Source organism: Hemiscyllium ocellatum, chromosome 18 (assembly GCF_020745735.1).
Source record: "Hemiscyllium ocellatum isolate sHemOce1 chromosome 18, sHemOce1.pat.X.cur, whole genome shotgun sequence".
NCBI lineage: Eukaryota > Metazoa > Chordata > Chondrichthyes > Orectolobiformes > Hemiscylliidae > Hemiscyllium > Hemiscyllium ocellatum.
Window position 1 is genome coordinate 47806048 of NC_083418.1, and position 25265 is coordinate 47831312.

A 25265-nucleotide genomic window follows, 5' to 3' on the forward strand; every position below is an offset into this window, starting at 1 on the left:
GAATGAATAAAATTCAGAAGCAAGCAACCTGTTTTGACTTTCCAAGCTTAGAATACTGACTCTAACTACAATTTGGAGGTGCCAGTGTTGGACTGGGGTGTACAAAGTTAAAAATCACACAACACCAGGTTATAGTCCAACCAGTTTATTTGGAAGTACTAGCTTTTTGAGCACTGCTCCTTCATTGGGTTGTCCACTTGATGGAAGAGCAGCACTCCAAAAGCTAGTGCTTCCAAATAAACCTGTTGGACTATAACCTGGTGCTGTGCGATTTTTGACTCTAACTACTGTATTCTATTGAAGATATCACATTTTTTTAAACATAACTTAAAAATTGGTTCTTAAAATGATCCAAGCATAATCTTAAGATGTAGTCATAACATCTGGCAATTGCATCATTTAATAAGGTAGTCATGATTTGGAGGTGCCAGTGTTGGACTGGGGTGGACAAAGTTAAAAATCACACAACATCAGGTTATAGTCCAACAGGTTTATTTGGAATCACTAGCTTTTGGAGCTCTGCTCCACAACCACCTCATGAAGAAGTTGCGCTTGTAAAGCTAGTGATTCCAAATAAACCTGTTGGACTATAACCTGATGTTGTGCAATTTTTAACTTATATTAAAGGTTAGAAATGGTTAATGATTCAATAATGCCTGATTTGAAATTAGAATTCTCAAACACGAGGCCTTTAAAATTCTTGAATTCCTGTCTGGTCTCACTCTATCCTATCAGATAAAACCCTTCCAGCACATATGTCTCCACACACATTCCCTGCTATCAGATTTTTCTTAATACAAGTTTCTGTCTGTTTCACTGTCAACAGCTATTATTCAAGCCACTATCTCCCTGTCCTCTGGAACCTCTGCCCTAATGGCACTTGTCACTTTCTCGAACATGTTCCCCAGCTACTTTTCTTTCATCTCAACCCCAGCATCCTCAGATTCCACTGTTTTCTACCACCTGTAAAGCACTCTTGAAATATCTTTCTGTATATAATAAGGGTATTTGAACCTCAAGTTATTAATGGCATTTATATTCACTAATAAGTGATTTGAAAGAGCATCATCCAGCTTAGGAAATCTTCATCTATAGAAGATTATGTTTAATCCTTAAAGTGAAGACTTCACTTCAACAAAGATGGAGGGGTCTAGGAAAGGCAGAGAGAACTGACCTGGATTTGCTGTTGGAGAAGGTTGATTTTGTGTTGCTGCTGTAATAATTGTTGCTGTTGTCTTGCGATCTGGAGAAGAGGAAAAATACATTTAAAAAAAATAAACAAAATAAATCAAATTGTAACTTTTTTGCTGTTTCAAATAGGCTGCCAACAAGGGAGAAACAAGTTGTTTTTATTGCGCCCATCCATCTAACTACATTCCCGCTTCATTGAGCATGACAACCCAGTTTTAAGTGTCATTTAATTTTCATTTTCAAATATAATTACAAAGTGTTCACTGTAAGATATCACTCGTCTGCAAATGTGTCAAGATTAATTTGAGCTAGCTTATTCACAAGTGTCAACAGTTAATTACTGTGTCGTGTCTGCATATCTAAATGACATCCTAACTTCTTATTTTGTACGTATTCTTGTATCTTATTTCCCATTATAAGCGAGTGTATATGCTTGCATGTGGGCAAATATTTGGACATGGAAAGCTTGGTGATCTGAGCCTGATTAAAACAAGCGCTACATACGAGCTCTATTATACACTGTTCTCTATAATAATATGGTGGGACTGTCAATATGATTTCACTAATAAGCCCCATTTAAGAAGGCATTCTTTTACTCTGGAGTGACTGTGGAGTGGGTACAATTGTGTTTTAAAGAACCGAGATGTGACGAGGGATGCCTGACTTTAGATTACAGGGACAAACTATGGAGCACAGCTGCAATCAGCTTGTGATTGTAATTACTAATTCCAATCATTAATAAGGATCATTTTTTGGCTGCGACCTTACTCTTAAAAAAAAATCTCTAATTTTACAGTGCCATTCCGACAATTTTCCTCCAAGGGTTAAGGTCATAAGATAGGTTTAGCTAAAGAACACACAGCCCACGCCACACCAATGGATTACATTTTACTTTTTTCAATCCTACCATTTTCACATTTCAAGCTGTTTCTTTAGCAAGTCGAGTTGTTCTAGTCTCAAACACATTTCCTGGCCACTATTACCATTATTGGTTACTCTTGTATAAAGAATTACTATTTTGCATGAATCCAAAACTTTCCTTCCAAAATGTTCAATTTCTATACTCTCTCATCCTATTGCCTTACCTATCAGAAATAATTGATGGAACATCACTTCCCTTGTGCTGTAAGGTTTTTTATACTGCTACAATTCCCATCTGAGATACCTCTTCTGAGTGCAAGGAGTCTCAAACTGTGTCATATTACATTTCCTCAAAGTGACCTCACTGCTCTCCTCTGCACTACCCCTAAAAGCTGGAATGTCACAGTGACCAGAACTCATAGCAGCTGTTCTGTACAGTTAAAAAAATAAAATGAAGTGAAGAAAAATTATATTCCTGAGTGGATATGTGTTATGAGGTAGGAAGATATGGAGGGGAAAGTGAGGACTGCAGATGCTGGAGATCAGAGCTGAAAATGTGGTGCTGGAAAAGCGCAGCAGGTCAGGCAGCATCCAAACAGCAGGAGAATCGACGTTTCGGGCATGAGCCCTTCTTCAGGAATTCCTGAATTCCTCATTCCTGAAGAAGGGATCATCCCAGAAACGTCGATTCTCCTGCTCTTTGGATGCTGCCTGACCTGCTGCGCTTTTCCAGGTAGATATGGTTCTAGACGTTCTTCACATTTTTCTCTTAGTTTCTTGGGGTTATCAGGCCAAACAAAATCACAGAGGTGTTACAGCACAGAGGAATGACATGTGTTCCATTGTGTCTGCACTGCCTCTTTAAATAAGCTTAGTGCCAATCAGTCAGACTTGTGAGCACTGATACCTTTTCTTTGACCAGTCATTCAATGCTATCAATTCAACACAACTCTTTCTCACTCTCCAAATCCATTCCTCCTCAGACTGCCAGATCCATCCTCCTAGCTGAAAATGTGTTGCTGGAAAAGCGCAGCAGGTCAGGCAGCATCCAAGGGGCAGGAAAATCGACATTTCGGACATGAGCCCTTCTTCAGGAATGAGGAGAGTATGCCAAGCAGGCTAAGATAAAAGGTAGGGAGAAGGGATTTGAGGGAGAGGCGTTGGAAATGCGATACGTGGAAGGAGGTTAAGGTGAGGGTGGTAGGCCGGAGTGGGGGTGGGGGCGGAGAGGTCAGGAAGAAGATTGCAGGTTAGGAAGGTGGTGCTCAGTTCGAGGGTTGGGACTGAGACAGGTGGGGGGAGGGGAAATGAGGAAACTGGAGTTCATCTCTTGTGGATGGAGGGTTCCTAGGCGGAAGATGAGGCGCTCTTCCTCCAGCTGTCGTGTTGCTATGGTCTGGCGATGGAGGAGTCCAAGGACCTGCATGTCCTTGGTGGAGTGGGAGGGGGAGTTGAAGTGTTGAACAACGGGGTGGTTGGGTTGGTTGGTCCGGGTGTCCCAGAGATGTTCTCTGAAACGTTCAGCAAATAGGCAGCCTGTCTCTCCAATATAGAGGAGGCCACATCGGGTGCAGCGGATGCAATAAGTGAAGAGTGTGTGGAGGTGCAGGCGAATTTGTGGCAGATATGGAAGCATCCCCTGGGGCCTTGGAAGGAAGTAAGGGGGGAGGTGTGGGCACAAGTTTTGCATTTCTTGCGGTTCTCAATGAAAGGTTTGTTGGGGTGTCACATTCCAGAGAGGTTGTAGGACTATATTTCAGTGCAGAATGCTGTGCTGTCTGAGGATCCAATATACAAATAGCATTGTTCAACTGCAACTCTCTCAGGTGGACAGAAAAGATGTCATGGAACTGTTGGATGAAAAACAAGGGAATTCTTCATGGCACCTGAAGCACCAATCTTCAACCAGCAATACTAATACACAGTGTCTGGCTACGGCTGCTTGTGTGACTCCACTGAGTGCAGATTAACTGTGGCATTTCCAATGTTACAGCAGTGATTATATTCCAAAAGTACTTAAGAAGCTGCAAAATATTTCAAGACATCCTGAGGTTGTAAAAAGCACAATGCTAAGGATGTCTTACTTTTCCACTTTTTATTCCCTGTGCTTCCCCGACTCTTAACATGTTCCCTTACATCCTCCAGAAGCTGTTCATTCTCACCTCTGCATTTAGCAAAGACTGGCCCCCTGAGGGCAATTTCACAGAGAGGAAGATATACTGTAACTAACATCACCACAGGACTGTAATGACAACTGGTGACTGGCAGAAGCAGTGAAATTGGCTGAGAAGCTTGACAGCACCTGTCAAGAACTCCCAGTCTGAAGAAAATCAAATACTCTGAAAACAGAAGTCGACAACAGTGTCAAGCCTACATTTCCATTTCCCGTAGTTATCATTTCCTCTCTATACTGGACACAAGATCTAAAACATTTGGTTTGGGATAATAAGCATGTCTTACAGCAGCATTTAAAATACCAGAAGGATCTTCCCAATGACTCAACAAACTTATCCAACCAATAGTTTAGTTCACATAAACCAGGAAGGTCCCATGATTGAGTCCCACAATATGAAGGAGGTATTATTTAAAACACTGCGGTTGGCCTTGTGCTGAGAAAAGAAAATTTGAACAGAATTTTGAAGAAGGGTCACTGGACCTGAAAGGCTGACTCTGTTTTATCTCCACTGATGCTGCCAAACCTGTGGAGTTTCTTCAGCCAAATCTTTTCTTGTTTCAGATTTGCAGCATCTGCATTTCTTTGTGTTGCTATTTTTGAATAGAGTTTTGTTTTGTCATTCACATGATGCAGGCATTATTGACTATGTCAGAATTTATTGCTCATTCATAATAGCCCAGAGGGTAGTTAAGAGTCAGCCACATTCCTGTGGGTCTGGAGTCATATGTGGACCAGCCGAGGCTAAGACAGCAGATTTTCTTCTGGAACAAATGTTTTGACAATCAGCTGTGGTTGCCATTGGCCTAGACTTTTATTCCAGATTTTTCAGCTGAATTCAAATGTCACCAGCTGCCTTGGTGGGATTCAAACCCATGTCCTCATAACATGAACCTGCAGTTCAGATTACTAGTCCAGTGAAGTTAGCACTACGCCACCAAATCCTCAAATAGAGTTCATTTGTCTTTCTTTCTCTTGTATCTGTAAATGCTTTTATACACAACTGAAGATGTTTTCCCCCATCACCAAATCACCTGTGGTATTCTTTTTCATCTGTTAATCATGACTAGCAAATCATCAGTGCTTCCAACTGAATAATTTCCATGAAAAACCTGTTAAGTGCAGTGCAAAGGTGAGAGAGATGTAGGGAGAGGGGGAAAGGGGCTTAATAAAAATGGAGACAGAAGGGAAGATAAAGCACTCTACCCATTGCAATGCCCATACCTCTCTAAATGCATCGAGAGCATTGCTGGGTACCACATGCTCCCTCTCCAAGGATACCTGCCAGAATTCTAGACAGTTAACTTGAATCCATGACCAATTTAAATTCTGCTCTAAAAACTACTGTACATGTCACCAAACTCTAGACTTTAACTTCCAACTGGAGAACAAAACAGAAAGTCGGATAAAACGTAAAAGTAGGAAAAGCAAACATCTAATGAAGGAAAACAGATAAAAATAGGAGGAAAAAAAAGACAAAGGATAAAGTGAAAAATAGAACCCCTACAATGCAGAAAGAGGCCATTCAGCCATCGAGTCTGCTCTGATTGTCCAAAAAGCATTCCACCAAACCCACCTTATCCCTGCAACCCCACATCTACCATGGCCAATTCACCTAACCTGCACATTTTTGGACACAATGGGGCAATTTCTTTTTATAAGCATAGCCAATTCAACTAACATGTACATCTTTGGACTGTGGAGGAAACCAGAGCACCCAATGGAAACCCACGCAGACATGGGGAGAATGTGCAAACTCTGCACAGAGTGTGTTGTCTGAGGCTGGAATCAAACCCGGGTCCCCAGTGTTGTGAGGCAGAAGTGCTAACCACTGAGCCACCATTCCACCCTATTTTTTTTCTGTACAGAGGAAATACAAAGATTAGATTAGACTAGATTCCCTATAGTGTGGAAACAGGCCCTTCAGCCCAAGTCCACACCAACCCTCCAAAGAGTAACTCACCCAGACCCATTACCCTCTGACTAATGCAACTAACACTATGGGCAATTTAGCATGGCCAATTCATCTGATGCGCACATCTTTGGACTGTGGGAGGAAACTGGAGCATCCAGAGCAAACACAGGTAGAATGTGCAAACTCCACACAGACAGTCACCCGAGGCCAGAATCGAACCTGGGACTCTGGTGCTGTGAGGCAGCAATGCTAACCACTAAGCCACTATGCCGCAATATGATGAAATAATAACTCAGGCAGAAGAAAATACTGGGAAGAGAAAAAGAAAACGACAAAAGGAAAGACATGCACAAAATCATTTGAAGACATTGAAGATCTTGCTAGTTAGTCTACTGATAAGGGCATTTATTAATGGAATGCAAAGAGAATTGGGAAATAATTTCCCAATTTAACTAGTCCCAGGAAGTACATTGAGACTGCAGGCCACACTGCATGTGTTGCACACATGGGAACAAAGGCTGTCCTGATGGGGAAGTCAGTGCAATTACTCACCTTATAATTCATGTTAAATAAAATAAATTTGACATTTCTTTCAACAGATTCAGAACATCTTGAATCTCAAATGACAAGAGAAAATGTGCGAAATGTTAATTAATTAATTAAATATATATAATGAATATAATTAATAAGAATTGAAGACATGAATAGAAAGATGCTAGAAAGCAAGAACATAAATACATGGCCCTGTCACCACATCCTCCTACCATCTTTTAAATACCTCACTGTCTCCTCAAATATTCTAGTGATGCTTGATTGATAATAAGAATGTAAAGAACCACATTTCTGGATTAAATTACAGATATCAAGAAGTAATGATCCTGTGAGAGAGCAAAAGATTAAGCTCTACCTTTATGTGTTTACCAATATATAAGAATCACCTGGCCTACGGTGGAAAAGCAAGGGAATTAATATCAGCAAATACGGTTAATGCCTCACATTTAGTGTACTATCAAGATTCCAATGTGATTGCTGAAGAGCATAAAATAACATTCTCCTAATTCCCATCATCGGGGTAATTGGTCATTATCAATGTGCAGTTACTTACATCAGCAACATACTGAATTAACCCAAATGAGTAAGTTGAACAAACTAATAAAAATCAGCAACAAAATGTATGAGAGCAACTAAACTGGGGATAAGAAAACCAGAGAATTGTTCCTCCTTCCCTCAGGGCACATACCATTGACAGAACTGTCCCTTAAAATAGAAAGAGGCAGATGAGGGTGTGGGAATATACAGCTTGGAGATGGGGAATGGGAATGGAGGGGTGCAAGTTCAATTGAGGCATTCAAAGTGGTTATTTAAATAAAATGTGTGTGTGTGTGTGTGTGCGCGCGCGCGCTTGCGCACGAGAGAGACAGAGAGAGAGATAAGGACAGGGGGCAAAGGCAGGTGATTTTGGCTACAGGTAACAATGAATGTTTGAAGAGCTGGTGCAAATGGGCCAGCTTCACATGGCTCCTGGCCCTTACATCCTTCTGTATGTTCTTGATTAGTAAGAGGATCAAGGGTTATGGGCAGGATGAGGAAAGTGGGCAAACAGGGGTGGGAAAAATATCAGATGTGGAAGTGAATTGAGTATAGGAGTTGGGAGGTCAAGTTGCATCTGTACAGGACATTGGTTAAGCCACTTTTGGAATACTGTATTCAGTTCTGGTCTCCCTGCTCTATGAAAGATGTTGTGAAACTTGCAAGAGTTCAAAAAAGATTTACAAGGATGTTGCTAGAGTTGGAGGAATTGAGCTAAAGGGAGAGGCTGAAAAGGCTGGGGCTGCTTTCCCTGAAGCATCAGAGGCTGAGGGGTGACCTTATAGAGGTTTATAAAATCATGAGGGGCATGAATAGGGTAAATAGTCAAGGTCTTTTCCCAAGAGTAGGGCAGTCCAAAACTAGAGGGCATAGGTTTATGGTGAGTGGGCAATACTTAAAAGGGACCTAAGGGGTAATTTTTTCACACAAAGAGTGGTGTGTGTATGGAACAAACTGCCAGAGGAGGCTGGTACAATTACAATATTTAAAAGGCACCTGGATGAGTATATGATCAGGAAGGGTTAAGAAGGATATGGGCCAAATGCTGACAAATGGGACTAGGTTAATTTAGGATATCTGGTCAGCATGGACAAATTGGACCGAAAAGTCTGTTTCTGTGCTATTTATCACTATGACTATGACTCTAGCCATCCACTGTACATACTTAATCAAAAAAATGTACATAGGTAGCTCTTATGCAGAACTTTATAAAGCTGTCATCCTGACATTTAGAGATTTATGCAGAGGGGGCATGTGTTGGGAATTCAGGTGGGAAGATCTCCGAATCTGCAGGAGTTTTCCATCCAATATCATTAATAAATTGACAAGCTTGTCAATGTAATTGGCCTCCCAAAATTTGTCTTCCTCATCCCCCTCGGTGTTTAGAATATGCACTCTGAGAGCACTAAGCTCTACACTGAGAGCATGAATTTGTAAAATCTATCATATTGCTTCATGCAAAAGAATAAGTATGATTTTCACAAGAGGTTTAAACAATTATCACGCTCAAAAGCAGCAGATTGGGAATAAGATTGATGATAATTAGAATAGTTGTGGACACAGATTGTTCTAGCTGTAGCAAGTAATCTCTAGTTATGTAGCCTCTGAAACAGGAGAAAGCGAGGACTGCAGATGCTGGAGATCAAAGTCTAGAGTATGGTGCTAGAAAAGTACAGCCAATCAGACTGCTTTCCCAGCACCACACTCTTGACATCCTCTGAAACAGTTTCAGTTGGGTTATTTTAACTTTAGGTGATATCAAATTGGTTGCCCAAGTTGCACTATGCCTAATCTTATTCTCCATTGACTTCAAAGTAAAGGAAAAGCCAGCCTGTGCTATGTTTTCTTGAAGGTGTATGCATATGTAGCTAGAAGCAAGCAACACACAGACCACTCACCCATTTTTTCAGAAATATTTATAGGTACTGTGCATCAAAATACTGTACACACAAAAAAGGAGAGCACATTGACATCATACATAAATAACTAATTCAATATTGCTCAGTTTACACTGTTGCCCAAAATTGGTTTTCCACAACTTGTGCTCATATTTCTCAGTCTACTGAGTTTCCTATCTCAATATTGCAGACCTCATAGTTAAGGCAGACCTGTTATTGGTACTACTCCCTAACTGCTGGAAAATGATAAATCCATCTCTTAACAGCCTATAGATAGAACTTTTCTGTGAATTTAATTATACAAAATTATTTTTAATTTAGAAGTGATAGTGGCTTTGTCTTTTGCACTGTATATCAAAGGCTCTACAGAATACGACAAAGTGACATAGACAAAACAGTTCAATATTCCTGCTAAATAAGACTATTAATACAACTGTTTCTGTGTGATGAGAGTCAGTGAGGAGTAAATTATACCTATGGTGAACCAATATACTGAGGTTGATCATTGGAGACTAGTAATGAAAATACAGGAATTTTGATTATCTTTTGGACTCAGAGAGTCTTGATTCAGAAGCCTATGATAGGGAATATTCAGCATGCTCTCTGGCAAGAATGAGTATAATGAGCTTAAATCGCTCATTCTCATTTCATGTTTTTGTGCCTAAGCTGAGACAGACTGAACAGCTTATAGGCAGAACTCCACAAAATTAATGGGAGTAAGCCCCTGATTTCAGCTCAATCACTTGAACGGAGTGCCATGCAGAAATGTGGTGTTTGCCCCAGAGAGGAAGCGTGAGTTATTTGTTGTACTTCTATTACATGTTGTAGATGAGCTCAGCACATTACCTGGCTATCTGAGATGAGGTGGTTGGGATAAAGACAAAGAAACATGCTTATGAAATTTCTGATTTTTCATTGAAATATCCATAATTTTTTTTCCCACATGGTTGTCGAAATGACTAGGCTTGGAAAAAATATAGTAGAATTAGTGCTTATCCCTCAAACCTACCTGTTCCTGTTGTTGGCGGGCAAGCTCCATCTGCTGTCTCTGTTTTTCAATTTGTGATGCCGCTAACTTCTTCTGCTCATCATGTGCTGCCAAGAGCTGCTCCCGTAAACTAATTAACTGATTGATCATGGCAGACAGCTGGCGTTCCTTTTCGGCAAGACTTTCGGGTGTACCTGAAGAAGAAAAATGGCATTCAGAGTCAACACAAGAGTGGAAGGCAGAACTTTGAAATATATAGTAACAGATTGGGCATAGGATCAATAAATAGGTCATTCAGCCCCTTAACCCTGTCTGCAATTTCATTAGATTATGGCTGATCTCGGACTCAAACTTAGTGCCAAACTTGATGCACCCGTTAGGGCAAGCATGCTTATGAGGTTTCTAAGTCCCATGAGTCTGAACTTAATAATGACATAGATGGGACAGAGTGGGATGGGTGGTATGAGTAGGATGCTCTTAGGAGGGTTGGTGTTGACTCGATGGGCCGATTGGCCTGCTTTCACTCTGTGGGGATTTCATGATCTCCAACCAGGATATAGCAAAAGGAGGACTGTCAAACACCATAGCTGACCTTTGCAATTGTTGTGCTGATGAGGGGACAGCTAATTGTAAATTCTCAAAGCACTGGTCATAATTATCATTAAAAATTAATGCGCAGAAAATTGGGATAACCTGTCCACAATTCTCCAGAACACGTAGCCATTAAGTGAGCTTCTCTGCCGGTAATGCTTGTTTAGCTTTCACATGTATGACCTGGGCTGGACCCCTCAGCAATCCTTCCAGTTAACAGTTAAAACTCGCACAACACCAGTTTATAGTCCAACAGGTTTATTTGGAAGCACTAGCTTTTGCAGCACTGTTCCTTCATCAGCTATTTGATCAAGGAACAGCACTCCAAAATCTAGTGATTCCAAATAAATCTGTTGGACTATAACCTGGAGTTGTGTGATTTTTAACTTTGTCCACCCCAGTCCAACACTGGCTCTTTCACACCGTGGCATCCAGATAACAAAACAGGCTAGTATGGAGGTGAATGAATTAGAATGACAAGTGCACATATATCTCCCTCTGCAACGTTTAAAATTACAGGGCAAAGCTCTAGACTAAAAACAGACAAATTGCATCTCCTGAGTGACATACAGCTCTTAAATAATTGAAGTGTAGCTGTTAGTAAAGTGCTGCTGTTTGCACCTATCCATCCATTCAGTCCCAATGTGAGAGATGTGCATTAGGCACAATCATACATGTAGCATTCTTACAATTCAGATCCAATTAAATTGTAAGTTGAATCTATTACAATATCAGATCATTAAATTTAGCCCAAATGCCCAATCATATTGGAATGGAGTGGGTTCAATCCATTCAATAAATGATAGACAGCTCTGTCGCTACGTTGGAGTTTCCGGAACACATACAAGATTTAAATCCAGGTTCCAATCTCAAGTTGTTAACAGATCATGACATTTTAATTTACTGACCAATGAGGCAATTGTGCTAAAATACTCCTTTCCAAACCTTCTACCCTGTAAAATTCAAACAAGCCAAAGTGGAAAATAAGAAATATAAACACAAATAGAACTAAGTAGCCTAAGTTATGAAGAGCATATTATTAATGCTCAGGGTCTGCAGCTTGGATACTCCTGGTAATTTTGTTAACACTGTAGGGTATTCAGAATACCAGTGAGCACGTTTGACTACTGAGGTTTCCACTTCTTGAACTTCGAAGGTTGCCACACATGCAGCTCACTACATTTCTCTCTTACATACAGTGAAATACTGATTTACCATGCTGCAATTATAAAGGAATTTATTCAAATGAACCTGAAGTAAATAACTATTGATTCAAAATTTGAGACAATTTTATACATCAACAACACAGCAACTAATTTTATATCAAAACAGAGCTGCTGCTTCTATGAAGGCAGTTTAATCAACAGAGTCCAGTAACGTCATTCAACTTATTGGTATATTCCATATGCTGTTATCACAAATGAGCTGATATAAAAATCATAGTGTATAAGACAGTCATCTTTCTGACTTTTCTGTATGGTTCTGAAACTTGTACGATATATAGGCATCGGCTCAAGGCCCTTGAGGAATGTTATCTGTTTGAGATGGATTCTCCACAGAAGCTAGGAGCATAGATATACCAACATCAGTACCCTGGAAGGAGCCAATTGCACCTGCAACAAAGGCATGACCACTTAAAACCCACTCCACTGAATGAGTACATGCTTAGGATTCCTGAGTTCTGACTACCAAAGCTAATCAACTTTACCAGCTCAGGAAAGGCCCTCGAATGAGAGGAGGTCAAAGGAAGTATTTCAAAGACTCTGTGAAGGCTTCCCTCAATAAATACAAACTAGACATCAATACTTGAGTGACCCTCAATGAGAAGAAAGTGACTTGGACGAAACTCTTGAATGAAGGGACACAGTTCTTTGAGAACTCCTATTAGCAAAAGGAAGTACAGAAAAGTAACTGGGAAAAGAAATACCAATGATCAAGGCCAAAGACCAATTCCACTTCCCAGAGTCACCTGCCAAGTGTGTGATCAGAGATCTGGCTCCATGATTGGCTCATTAGCCACACAAGGACGCACAGAATCCTTGGCCAGTGGAATGGAATTTCATAGGTTAACAGTCATACTCTGGAGCGAGTGATTGCTGCCGCCACTAATAATGCTAATACATAATAAAGTCAAAAGGAGTAAAATTTAATCAATGGCTTCAAGAATGCTGGCAATTCAAAATGAAAAATCCTGAATACACCATGCAGTTATACTGTAAATATTTTTCTAACTTTAAACTTATGGTACACAGAATATTGTCATCTGGATTAAAGGTCCAGAAACATTGTAAATACTTGTCCTGGACATCAATCTGCCAGTCACTGAACTGTTTCACCTGCATCAGATGAATGCGCCAACTTGAATAGAAGAGATTTGTTTAGTCACATAAATATTGTACTTCACATAAGAAAGTGGATACTGTACATAAAATGTGCTATCTGCATAAAATTCACACAGTGAGTTTTCAGCTGAATGCATTAACCTGGAACTAACCTGACTAATTTGCAGTCAGCTATCCCCTTTTGTTGACCTCTGATTACCTCTTCCCTTTTTATGTTGATCATTTCCTTGTAGGATATTTCCCTGCCTCTTCAACCATGTCTCCACCATTTCTTCTCTATGTATCTCAACCTAGGACAAGAGACTCATTTATTGATTGCAATTCTTCATCCTACACCTTCAGGGGTGCCAGCAATCCCATTAATCAATGTGAACCATTCAGTTCTTAAACCACTCTTCATTAAGTTTATCCCATAAGCCCTCTATTCCCCTGAGTCCAGCCTCTTGTGCATACATCCATCCTTTCATTCTACCACTGATGGCTGTGCTTTCAGCCATCAGCCACCATGTTCCAGAATACCTCTCTTTCTTCCTTTTAAAGCCCTTTTTGAAAACTACTTCTGTATCAACGATTTTGATCACCAATTCGAAAACTTATATTGTGTCACCTTCTATATTTGTCCTTTGTGTATCTATAAATCAAACTGGATGCTCTTCTACATTAAAAATGCGATATAGATGTGAGTTGTACTTGTTTGTATTAATCTGCTGATTAAAGTCAAATCATGCAACAAAAGAAACTGGAATTCCTCGCTTCAAATTAGTCGATAATTCCAATAGTTTTAGCGAATCAAATTATTGCAAACTGGAAAAGGACTTTAATTCCTTGTTTAACATTTAATTTAGGTAAAGATATTACACGAATAACATATAGCATAATGCTTCACAATGCCATGAAAATCACTGTCCAGCATCTAGGGCTGGTTTCTAAGTGTACCACTAGATGCAGTGCCACTTGTGGCACAAGGTTTACACAAACTTGACCCCTTTCAATGACATCTACATCCCTGTCTGTGGAAGCACTCAGCTTTTTGCTAAATTGGTGGGCATCAGAAAACAGGGTCAGCTTCATTCTATTCATTTTGAAACTTTGAAAAATCTTGGTTCAAAGCATTAAAACTGATCTCATGAGGTCGCAAGTGTGGACAGTGAGATGTTTTCAAATCAAAGTGTTCAGAGAGATGTTACTACACACCTCTAAAGCAGATGGCACTTGAACCCAAGCATCCTGACTCAGAGATAGGGGCACTGTTACGGCACCACAAGAATATATGGCTAAATCTCACAGATTTCTGGACATGTGTGCACAGGATGTAAAATATGTAAAAAGCATTTGCATGGCATGCATATGGCATAACTCCATTATACTCATGTCAACATTTATACCAGTAAGAGTAAATGGACAAAGTATCTCAGTTGCGTGAGAAAATTTAAAAACTTATAGCTGGAACAAAACAAAATGGTTTTAATAAACCCAGAAACTTAGTAAAAGATGATAGCACCTCTCTAACTTATACTATGCTCCTGTGACCTTACATATGGGAAATTCCACTTGTTCACAAGGTTTTTACGATAACAGCTATCAAATAAAGCTGGAGGAAATGTAACAGTGATTCTATAAACAGACTTTAGCTCTAATATTTGTACCATTCATATGGTGTTGAAAACAATTTTAAAAGTCCATGTATGAGATGCTGCTCTTACAGCAACTAAAGATTTCTCAGTTGTTAGTACAAAGCAGCTGAAAGACGTATTGTCACCTTTTTCCAATTCCTCTGTCATTTTGTTAACAGTGAAACAAGCCTTCCAGGTGATATATTAATGAGACACAATGAAGAAAATGTAGAAACATTTTCTCCACACAAAACAAATCGACACATCCTCACTATTAGCGTTTCACAATTTTAATTTGTTCCATTTCCAGTCGACAAACGTTAGCTTTTTTCTTTTAGAAGCAGGCTCAAAAACCTGGACTCACACCAAATGTTTTTGCAGATTGCGTTCTTGGCTGATGCTGAATATTGGCAAGTTTACTCATCTAGTCCAACAAAGACATTTTACGCAAAATAATGAATGTTCGTGAGGAGCACAGCAGTTACTAAGGGTTCAGATATCAGAAATGTGGACATCAAAGCACAGACAAGCCACAACATCAGCTGAAACATGAGATTGCAGTGATAGTCAGAATGTTCCTTTCTTCTCTCCTGTAGGTGAAGACGTTTTGCTAGTGTAGTGATACAAGTAAATGACGAGCCCTTAGGTGCCCTCCTCTAAATGTTATTCTGCCACTGACCAAAACTGTGGCTCCTGGTATGCTGTTCTAACTATAGGAGGCATCAGAGCTCTGGGTGATCTTTAGCCATACACACAAATGAGCAAATGCACACATAGAAAGACATTCAAATTTTCACACCAGATAGTGGCCATAAATGGGAACCCCAGCCAATTTTGGCCATGCATACTTGTAGGAGCATCACCTACTTCACTTTACTTTCGCACAAACCAACAAGGACCTTGAAATCAATTTGAGAATTTCTAGTCTGTATGAGGTAGAATTGCAAAGCAGGTTTCTGTAAGCATGGGATCAGGACAGTTACTACAAATGAATAATTTAAAGTTTTTTTTTGTTTATATTAATTCGGAGAATAGTTCCAACAGTACAGCAGTAAACCCCTTCCTGAAGGAACCAAATTTTAAATCCCACTTTTGATTGGTAGTGATTTTCATCTAGCTGTCTTCCAAAGAGCTAGAGTCATTGTCCTACTTACAATACAAACTGAAGCTACATTAAAATATTCTTCCCTCCCATCTGCAACAAGGTTCATTATTCAGGTCTCAACAACATTCACCGGCTAGTTTGACAGAAGCTCAACAACTGGAACTAGAGAAAGAGTGAACAGTAAACAGAAGTCAAAGCTCTCTCAAAATATGGCTATCTCATATTGGGAACACATGATCCAGCACCTAGTTAGTAGTTCTCAGTATAAATTAACTGATATGGAGTTAATACGTATAGGAAGGCAGTGATTGGTCATCATTTTATTGCTTAAATCATATAGGATTAATAGATCCTTGGGAATGATAAGAGATTAAGCTTATTCAGAAGATGAGATCCCACCAGAAACCACAGACAGAAGCTCCAAAAATTTATAGCCATCATCTGAATCCTAAAATGTTATTAACATCTTGAATTTACCTCCATGTAGCTGTTAAATGATTTACATACTAAAGAGTTATGATATAATTAATAACCTGTGATTAGCTCAGAAAGACTTTAGGCTATTAATAAAGCCAATAATATTACAGGGTGGTCTATTATAGCTGTTCTGTTTCTCATGAGGGCATATACCACAGATTTGAGGCTATCAAGTTATTCTGCCCTTTAAAAAGCTTTTGTCTTGTAAGGAATCCCAAATAGATTTTCGTTGATGTTGCAAAAAACAAACATTTTGATGACAAAGGACAAGTACTTTCATAATCCCAATATACTTTCATTATATAGCACGTAGTAATTCTGACTTCTCTACAGGAATGTCTCTGAATTCCTCATTCATTCCACCTCATTGACAAGGGAAGGAGGAAGAATTATACAATTGTGCCACAGTCCCAAGACTTTTGCTGTATGAATTTCACAAAGTGCCAAAATGAACAATATACAGACCACCTTTCAATGTTTATTCATTTATTTGTTTTATGACATCATGTTCATCAGAGTTGAAAGGCTTGACATGCAATTCCAATTCTTAGGCTTACAGAATGATTTTTATGCAACTAAGGCGAAGGATGTCAGTGCTGGTAAATGCTGTCAGTTAGAGTCATAGAGTCATAAAAATGTACAGCAAGGAAACAGACCCTTCAGTCCAACTCGTCCATGCCGACCAAATGTCCTAACCTAATCTAGTCCCATCTGCCAACAGTTGGCCCACATCCCTCTAAACCCTTCCTATTCATATACTCATTCAGATGTCTTTTAAATGCTGTTATTGTACCAGCCTGTACCACTTCCTCTGGCAGCTCATTCCATACATGCATCATCCTCTGCATGAAAAAGTTGCCCCTTAGGTCCCTTATAAATCTTTCCCCTCTCGCCTAAGCCTATGCCCCCTCTAGTTCTGGACACGCATACTCCAGGGAAAAGACCTTGTCTATTTATCCTATCCATGCCTCTCATGATTTTATACACCTCTATAAGGTCACCCCCTCAACATTCCAGGGAAAACAGCCCTGGGCTATTTAGCATCTTGTTATAGCTCAAATCCTCCAACCCTTTATAACATCCTAGTAAATCTTTTCTGAACCCTTTCAAATTTCAAAACATAATTGCTATAGCAGGGAGATCAGAATTGCATGCAATATTCCAAAACTGGCCTAACCAATGTCCCATACATCAGCAAGATGACCTCCCAACTCCTATATACAATGCTCTGACCAATAATTTAATGACTATTGGATGAAATTTGGCCAATTCAATGAATTGTATCTGATGAATGGCCCCACCAAATATCTTTCTTAACGTAGCATAGACAGAGGTTTGGTTAGCTGAACAGAAGCAGACAGTTGAGATAAATGGGCAATTTTCAGGTTGGTAAGCTGTAACTTGTGAGTGCAACAGTATTAGGGCCTCAACAATTTACAATTTATATCAAAAACATAGATGATGGGATGGAATGTAGCTAAACTTATTGACAAAAATAGGCAGGAAAGTAAATTGTCAAGAGGACATACTAAATTTACCACATAATCTAGATAGATTCAGTGGGCAAACATTTACCAGATGAACTATAATGTGGAAAAATGGGAAGTTGTTCATTTTGGCAGGAAGAATAGAAAAACTACATTATTTGAATGTACAGAGACTGCAAAACCACAAGATACACAGAGGATTTGGATGCCCTAGTACACAATCACAAAATGTTAGTGTGTAGGTGCAGCAAGTAATTAGAAAGGTAAATGGAATGTTGGTGTTAATTGCAAAGGGAATTAAATACAAAACAAGGGAAGTTGTGACAGTTGTACACAGCATTGGTGAGACCACATCTGGTGTGTTGTGCACAGTTTTGGACCCTATACTTAAATTGCATGGGAAGCAGTTCAGACAACATTCGCTCCTGAGATGAAGCAGTGAAATTCTGGGGGAGTGTTAAGCAAATTGGACCTTTACATTTGAATTTAGAAGCCTAAGAGTTGATCTGATTGAAACACATCCTATGCAGAATTAACAGGGGTGGATGCTGAAAAGATGTGTCTCCTTGTGAGGCCAAGTTAGGCAGATTTTTAATCAGTACGGGACTCAATAGTTTTCAGGGCAGCCAGGAAAGTGAAATTAAGGCCATTATCAGATCAGCCATGATTTCATGGAATGTTGCTGCAGACTCCAAGGGAAAAACTATCTACTCCAGCTTGTAATTATCATCTGGATGAAGGAACAGAGGACAGTGTTGTTAGGTTTGGAGATGATACAAAGATAGATCAAGATAGGTCATGTTGAGAAAGCAGGGAGGCTGCAGAAGAATTTGAACAGTCTAAGACTGTGGGCAAAGAAGTGGCAGGTGGAATACAAAGTGGGAAAATATGAGATTATGCACTTTGACAGGAAGAATAAAGGTATTGACTATTTTCTAAGTGGGTATAGGCTTTCTAAATCTGAAGCACAAAGGAATTTGAGAGTTCTAATTCAGGATCCTCTCAAAATTAACATATCAGTTCAGTTTGGACATCATATTTAAGAAAGGCTGTGCTGGCATGGGAGGGCTCCAGAGGAGATTCACAGAATGATCTTGGGAATGAAGTCTTGTCACATGAGGAACAAATGAGGATTCTAGGTCTGTACTCAACAGAGTTTAGAAGGATGAGGAGGGATTTGATTGAAGTTTACAGAATATTGAGAGGGCTGGTTAGAGTGAACGTGCAGAAGATGTTTCCACCAAATGAAGAGACGAGGATGCAAGGACGCAGCTCAGAATGAAGGGATGACCCTTTAGAACTAAGATGAGGAGGAATTTCTTCAGCCAGAGGTTGGTGAATCTGTGGAACTCATTGCCACAGGAGGCTGTGGAGGTCAAGTCATTGACAGTATTAAAGACAGAGACAGAAAAGGGTACAATACAAGTGAAAACAACCACTGTTGTGTAGTGCCAATGGATACGTGGCACCAAGTGATTGATTTCATGGCTCTAATGAATAGGTTTTTAAAATATAAATTACAGTGTGCTATATATCTACATTCTATAATTCATATATTACAGTGCTTTGAACCAATGGTACTATATTGTCTACATTTTATGTTACATTGATGACTGATTTTTAAATTTCTTAGTTTTTTTTAATCAGTCCATTTTTTATTGGTACAATTTCAATAACTCTGTACAGATTACTTACAATAATTGATTGGTTATTAAAGGAACATTGTCTTAATAAAGTATCCAACTCGCATCTGTGTATATAGTAGTCAATTTAAGATATCAGAGGATTCAATCAATACCTAAGAATTTGCTCACTTCATCGACAGATATCTGGTTGCACAAGAAATTCAGCCCATTGAGTCTACACGATCCTCCAAAGAGCATCCCACTCAGACCCACCCAACTACCTTACTCCTGTTACCCTGCGTTTCCCATGGGTAATCCAACTAGCCTGTACATCCCTGGATGCTATTGGTAATCCACCTAACCTGCACATCTTTGGACTATGGTAGGAAACTGGAGCATCCAGAGGAAACATAGATAGATATAGGGAGAATATGCAAACTCCACGCAGTCACCCGCAACTAAAATCAAACCCGGGTCCTTGGCACTGTGAGGCAGCAGTGCTAACCACTGAACCAATATTCTGTCAGGGCTTTGGCCACACAGTTAGCTTCCTTTAGGTGTAAGGCAATAGAGACTTCACAGTTATTGTTTTAGGAGCACAATATCATTATGCATTTTATGTCATCATCTGAAATAAGTTCCATTCCATGAATAAGGGAGTCATCTGTACTCATCAGTACCACATAAAGTCATAGCATGAAAATAGACCCTTCGGTCCAACCAATCCATGCCGACCAGATATCCCAACCCAATCTAATTCCACCTGCCAGCACCCAGCCCATATCCCTCCAAACCCTTCCTATTCATATACCCATCAAAATGCCTCTTAAATGTTGCAATTGTACCAGCCTCCACCACATCCTCTGGCAGCTCATTCCATACACGTACCACCCTCTGCATGAAAAAGTTGCCCCTTAGGTCTCTTTTATATCTTTTCCCCTCACTCTAAATCTATGCCCTCTAGCTCTGGACTCCCCAATCCCAGGGAAAAGACTTTGTCTATTTATCCTATCCATGACCCTCATGATTTTATAAACCTCTATAAGGTCACCCCTCAACCTCCAACGCTCCAGGGAAAACAGCCCAAGCCTGTTTAGCCTCTCCCTGTAGCTCAGATCCTCCTGGCAACATACTTGTAAATCTTTCAAATTTCACAACATCTTTCCGATAGAATTGCATGCAATATTTCAACAGTGGCCTAACCAGTGTCCTGTACAGCTGCAACATGACCTCCCAACTCCTGTACTCAATACTCTGACTAATAAAGGAAAGCATACCAAATGCCTTCTTCACTATCTTATCTACCTGTGGCTCCACTTTCAAGGAGCTATGAACCTGCACTCCAAGGTCTCTTTGTTCAGCAACACTCCCTAGGACCTTACCATTAAGTGTATAAGTCCTGCTAAGATTTAACCTGGTTGCTGCATTGGTGCCTACAACCTTCAGTGCTCCCATGTTCCTGGTTTATTTTGTTTTAACCTCGTAAGGATAGTTATTGGAAGACAAGGTCTATCCTCTGCAACAATGGTTGATTGTTCTCGTACAGAAGCCTGACTGAAGCAGAGTGTCAATACAACGTAGACCACCCTTTATCAGGGCATGCAAATGATAGGCCTGCTGAAGTTGACATTTCAATCTTTGGATCATTTTGGGAAGGGCCTATCAGTACAACCCAGATTGAGTATGCTGCATAATCCTAGCACTCTGAAAAAATAGATCAGGCAAAGAGGAGATGTGATGGAGATTGAAGAAATGGGGGAGTGACAGCAGTCTTCCAAAGAGGAAAAAAAGGACATTGAGAAGGTAGAGCATTTGGAATATTATGAGCAATTGGCAGAGATAGATAGTTTTTTGATTTGTAAGAGGATCAAGGGTTACGGAGAGAAGGCAGAAGAATGGATTTGAGAATATATTAGCCATGATCAAATGGCAGAGTGGACCAGATGGGTCAAAAGGCCTAATTCTGCTCCTTTATCTTATGGTCCTATGGTTGGAAGTAAAAAAGAAGTCAGAAGCATGAACATATTTTGTGAAAGGCTGAGGTGCAAATACTGATCTTTGCAATGCCCTACAATCTTCCAATATGAGAATTAACTGTCTATCCCTTGTATAGTTTTCTTCCAGTTAGCCAACAATTATTTCATGCCAGTACATTATCTCCTATCCTCCATGCTTTAATTTTGCTAAACAACCTCCTCTGGGAGATCTTATGTATGGTATATCCATTGTAGTGCTTTTAAAGCATAGTGGTAGTGTTCCTGCCTCTGACATAGAAGGTCCAGGGTTCAAGTCTGAGCTATTCCAAAGATGTTGTAATATATCTGAACAGGTTGATTAAAAATATCTGCTATGTCCATCAACTCTCCTTTATCAATTTTGTTAGTAACATCCTCAAAAAGCTCCAGTTTCATCAAATAATTTTGAAATCGCAAATCCAGTCTCATTATGCCCTATCAGGTCTTATTTACCCAAGTGTTTAATTATTACATCCTTTATAATAGATTTTGATATTTCTCCCTACTACTGATGAAAGGCTAACAGGTCTATTTTCCCTCACTCCCTTCTTAAATAATGGGGTGAAATTTGGTAATTTCCAATCTACAGGTATCATTCTATAATCTATAGAATTTTGGAAGATGATCACCAATGCACTAATCAATCCATAGTCACCTCCTTTAACACTCTGAGATGTAAAACATTAGGTCCCGGAGATTCATACATAATCAGCCTCATTGATTTCTCCAGTGTAACCTTCTTATAAATAATAACTTCCTTTAACTCCTCTCCCCAATCATTTGGATCTCCAACACTGGGATATTTCTTGGATCTTTCTCAGTGAAAACAGACTAAAGTAATCATTTAGCTTCTCTACCATTTCCCTCTTTTCCATTACATTGTTTTTGATGTTTTTGACAAGATTAGCTGTTACCTGATTTTTCTGCTTGTCCTGTTTTCTTTTTGATGGCAACTGGCTTCCACCTTTCAGAGCATAGAGTTTCTTTTCTTTCACTTGAAGCACAAAGGTGTCTAATAGCTATCCCCAATATGTGACCTTCACAGCACACTTGACCACACCAGCACATCAACTCACTATCAGATACAGAACAGTGTTCTGTAGTTAATATTTAATCCCCTTTTTTGTATATCCCTGGAAGAATAAAACACAAACATGTCTTTCAACTCATGTCTACCGTCTAGAATATGGATGTTTTTCTGCTGCAAGGAGATAATTAGATTGCCTTGAAACTCTGCCTTTTGAAATCTCTCTCTTTGAAGCTTCCTTTTCCTTGCCACCCTACAAGGTGCAGCGTTCCATGGATTCACACAGAGAATCTTTGAGCAATCATTGAATTCCATTACATTATATAGCATTAGCATACATTATCATCTGGGCTTAGCTTTCAGTGTGTACTTAAAAAAAAGGTGTTGTTTAAAAGTTCAGTATGTCTGCAAGTAATTCATGACACCACCTCTCCTAGCCCCACCATAGACAAAGCTGCAAGAGACCACACTGAAATCCCAATGCTGTGGAGACCCACCCTTTATTTTATTGGCCCTGGCTATAAATTTGGGATGAGATCAAAGTAACATAAGACTGAAAGGTGTAAGTTCTACCTGCCTGGGCACCTAACAGGACCACTGAATACCTTCAATTTTCAACTTGCTATCATCACGTGAAAACAAAGACACTCTCGAGACACTACTAAGACATTCTGAGGTTTTCTGAATCAGCTCTAAATTGCCCAGTTCAGCCAGCTAGGTATAGCTATATTGTTTAGAACTGAGCTTAGCCATATGGAGTTGATGATTTCTGTCCAGGTGATGGTAAGGACCTTGTGATAGGGCCTCTGATAAAGAAAGTGGTGTAATGAATAGGCAGGATTTCTGCTGCTGATTCTTAGCAACTACTATGTTGAAAAATGTATATGGGTCAGAAAGGAATAAGCTCAGTTGTGAGGTCAAATAGCTTGTCAAAACATGTTATGTGGGCTCAGTCAGAAACTATTCTATGTGGGTAAGGTAGCAGAAGGCTAGTAGCATCCACAGAGCCTTAACCAAGTATGAGTCAAACAGATACAAAGAACTTTGGGTTTTATTGAAGATTGGGAAAAGGGGGACATGAAAAAAAGTATAACATGAAATTCAGGCAAAATATTTTTATGCACAGATTGCCCTATTAAACTGGTTCAAAATTAATATTACAGGTGCTTTTCTATTCTGTGTTCTGCAGTGATCATGATTCATTTCCAAGAACTAATGGTTTGACAGCTAATATATGCTAAGGGAAACACCTCTTTAATCAACTCATTGGTTGTTATGTGAAGTTTGCTATTAAATCCACTTACTACTTGTAAAACATTTAAAATGAGGATGAAAATTGCATGTTTTACTGTTAAGAGGTGGCAGCACTAATATACTATGCGGCAAGTAGGAATATATTATCGATAGTGCAGGACTGTGATATGAAGACAGTAGCACAATAGAAACCTATTTTAAATCAGTCCTTACACCACACAGGCCCTATCTATTAATGCGTCTCGTTAATAAGTTACAATATAATATGTGCTACCATGGTGTCGTTTATTTATTAAATTACCATAAGCCAGTATTACAAATAATTGGGGTTTTACTAAGGTCTCCAGCTGACCTGACATATTTAAGTACGTGCTGCTCAGTTTATGGCATTTTAATTAAATAATTTCATATTGTTTGAGTAATGGTTCCTACAGATTTCACAAACCATGACCTAAGCATCAAAATCGAAAATATCATAGCTTCAAACATTCTATGGATATGGCGAATGCCTGACACACAGAAATAGTACCCACTCCACCACGAATCATGACTACTTCACACTCTTTTCATTAACGTTCAAAGCAGGGCTATTTTATTCATACATTTTATTGATTCTTCATAAAATGTAGAATGAAATAAATAATATGAGACAATATTGCACGTTGCAATCAGCAAAAACCTAACCAGTTATCTTTGGCTCTTGCAAAATACAACCCTCACAAGAGTCCCCCTGTGAATCTGTCACTTGTTAATATATTGTGTACCTTGAATGGATGCACAAATGGTACAAGTATATTTAAAAAGAAAGACCGGGGTTGTCTCATTTCAAACTGATTTTGACATAACAGTAGAGTTGCTCTCACTCAAAGGATTGCAAAACACCATTAGTGAAGTAATTCCTTTCTACCACACTTTTTAAACTGTTGTCAGTGTTTCTTTAGTGCTGTTTATTCCCCATGGTCTGTCTGCACTTACTTTTTCTGCTCCATTTGCCATAGATTTTGTTCATGCTCAGAACCGCTCAAATGTTAATGAAAAGAGTGTGAAGTATTTGTGATTCATGATGGAAGAAGTGCTAATCATGTTACTTTTAAGTAATACCTTTACTGAATGACATAGAATTCACAGCACAGAAATGGGCATTTAGCCCAACTAGGTCATGCAAGCTTTCTCCCACCGAGCTTCATGTAAATCTATTAGCATATTTCTCTAATTCATTATAAGATGTGATTTTGTTAGTGAAATGAATGGGAACTACAAAATAATAAGGTGCTGCAAATAATATGAGGTGGTGGTCCTATTGCTCAGAGCGAGCAGTGGCTCAACATCCAAGTTGTGCTGGTGTCAAAGAGAATTGCTGCTTGTCCTGGCAAGAAGTGAGCAAGTATGTTTTAACAATATATTTTTAATCCATAAGCAATGTTAAAGAGGGAGGAATGAGTTATATGTACAGAGATCGCTATGCGTTCCTTAACCTGCAATTACAACTGGGAGTACAAATCTCCCAGCGAAAAAGAAATGAAACATGAATTGTTGGTCGAAATTCTTAACCATCACCCCTGAAGTTTGCATCCTATGCCTCAAGACAGTGGCATATGCTAGACTATGTCAATT

The 25265-nt window shown here is 39.4% G+C and overlaps 1 protein-coding gene across 2 annotated transcripts in view; it reads right to left on the reverse strand.

The window, feature by feature from the left end:
* Positions 1-25265, reverse strand: part of sox6 (SRY-box transcription factor 6) — a 389285-nt gene that overhangs the window by 190595 nt on the left and 173425 nt on the right. For both annotated transcript variants that reach the window (XM_060838517.1, XM_060838516.1), the window contains exons 5-6: positions 10137-10309; positions 1175-1243 (exon numbers count right to left, since the gene is read on the reverse strand). In XM_060838517.1, the coding sequence (XP_060694500.1) occupies positions 1175-1243; positions 10137-10309 (242 nt within the window). The remainder of the gene's footprint in view (positions 1-1174; positions 1244-10136; positions 10310-25265) is intronic.